Source organism: Phaethon lepturus, unplaced genomic scaffold (genome assembly GCF_000687285.1).
Source record: "Phaethon lepturus isolate BGI_N335 unplaced genomic scaffold, ASM68728v1 scaffold4331, whole genome shotgun sequence".
Classification (NCBI taxonomy): Eukaryota; Metazoa; Chordata; class Aves; order Phaethontiformes; family Phaethontidae; genus Phaethon; species Phaethon lepturus.
The window spans coordinates 33,189-35,364 of NW_010518308.1; the positions used below are offsets into that span (position 1 = coordinate 33,189).

The 2,176-nt window shown below is 35.6% G+C and overlaps 1 protein-coding gene across 1 annotated transcript in view; it reads right to left on the reverse strand.

The window, feature by feature from the left end:
• Window positions 1–2,176, reverse strand: part of ATP9B (ATPase, class II, type 9B) — a gene marked incomplete at its 5' end in the record, with an annotated part of 98,068 nt that overhangs the window by 28,914 nt on the left and 66,978 nt on the right. The window contains one exon of the mRNA XM_010296671.1: window positions 783–1,031. Within this exon, the coding sequence (XP_010294973.1) occupies window positions 783–1,031 (249 nt within the window). The remainder of the gene's footprint in view (window positions 1–782; window positions 1,032–2,176) is intronic.

Consider the following 2,176-nt stretch of genomic DNA (forward strand, 5'->3'; position numbering starts at 1 on the left):
CCTACACTACTGTCTCAAGTACATACATGTTTTGTTAAAGTGAAAGGGCTATAAGATATTTTTATTGCCTACTTTGCAGTATCTTCAAACTTGAGCTTTGTCTCTCTCTTCTAGTATCTTTTTAGATTGAATTTTATGGAATCAATTTAGGCCTCAAAACGGGATTTTTTGGAACAGTATCTCAAATCCCACAGTGGGATTTGCTTAAAACTTGGATTTCAATGGAAGTCAAATGCATGTTTTTATTGAAATAGAGTTTTAAATTTGTGATACATTTAATGCAATTTTGACTGAACCCTGAAGACTATGAAGCTGCCTAGGGTTTGCAGCTCAAAAGCTTTTCTATAGGAGTATTTGAGGGTGGGGTTTTCTTCCTCCTGTTAAGATTCTATACATTCCACTAAATGGTAGTGTCTCTAGCTAATGTACCTGGTTGTCCACCACTTATAGCAGTTTCATATTCCCTTTTGCATGTATATGCTGTGATTCATACATGGATTAATGTTTTCAGAATACACCTAAACTTTAATTGCGGTACTCAACACAGTATTGATCCCAAAGCACTGAATTCACAGATCTTTTAGTCAAATAATTGAAAACAGTTTCATGTAACAACCAAATGCCAGATCTTTCCTACTGCTGTACAGGAAATAAAACCATCTTACTTCTAATTTTAAAGAAACACCAGGCCAAAACACTCTTCTTTCACAATTCTGCTCTTTTTAACTTAGCTTATCCTGGTTTTTTATGAGATACGAATTTTTTCACCCTTGCATACTAACCTCATCAGGGCTGGAAGCCTGGTAAGTTCGATTTTCATCGCTGAAGTCCTGATCCACCTCTGCATATTCTGTTTCTCCAGACACACCAGCCCGAGATTCATACACTGGGGTCACATTGTGGCACAGTGCAATGGCCTTCACTGCTTCGTGTATCCGACTGCTGACACTCTTGCGAACTTTGGGTGCAGACGACTGAGGTTTCCTAGATGGTGTTGAACTCGTGCTGTTTCCAGTATTCTGAGAGTGCACCTTTAAGATCCAACAATGAATAGTAAAACAAAGTTCAATAACAGAAACAAAAGATGAATATTAATACATATATCCTATAGTTCCCTTTACAAAGGTTCATAAATGAGAAGGATAGCAACCATTTATTTTGTATAGCCTACTGTTAACTCATGCAGTTTGTGATTCACAAAAATCCTCATCTACTTTTCTGTAAAACTAATACAATACATAACTTTGTGTTCATCACCTTGCATTTGTAGTCAGATTTCAGTAACAGAGCTGGCAGACAATTGAAAAATGTGAAATTAAAACAAGTATGCAGTAAAAGGAGTGAATAGGCTGACTGGATCCTGCAGAACTTCCTCACTTCAGAATTTACCTTTTTCAGTGATTGGTCACAATAGTCCTTCAATATCCTTTACATTCCATGAATTATTTTTTAAAGAGTATTTAAGCCGGCAAGCAACTGGACGAATTCAGAAATGCCAAAATAAAATTGCAAGGGTGGTGTTTTGTTGTTGCTCTTCTTCAGTCTCTGTCACCTGTGTACATTCAAAGGCCGGAAACTCCAATGCCACCAAATTGAGAAAAAAATGTTTTCTTTCAAATCTTTACCTAAGTGCTGTATTTTAAAGACCACCACATTGGTACAGAACAAAAGAACAAAAGCAAGTATCATTGTTAAGTATAAATATTAGGAGTCATTAAAATAAAATATGGTTTAATTTACAGCCTACACAATTTCTATATTTTGTGAACTAATACAGTTTGTATGCTTTTGCTGCAGGCTGAAATTTGTTTGTCCTTACAAGAATGCAATAATCTAAGAAAATAATCATGCAAAATAATAGTTTGACACATATTTGAAGATCACATTACTGTTGCATAACCACTAAATTAGCACTATTTTAAGTTATCCTTCAGAAATGCTCAAGCACGATTGAATTCATCTTTTAAGTATTATATGTTTATAATTAGTTGAAAATAAGTGGGTTAGGTTTGTGGGCGTATTAGGGTTTGTTGTTTTGTGGGGGTTTTTTTGTGGGTTAAGTCAGCACATTAAATATCTAAACAGTACTACCAAAGGCTCTTCTGTTCACTCCAGGGTAACTCAGAAAACCTCTTCAGAAACCATGCTTTTTTCCTCCTGACTGCAATCTGCTGAA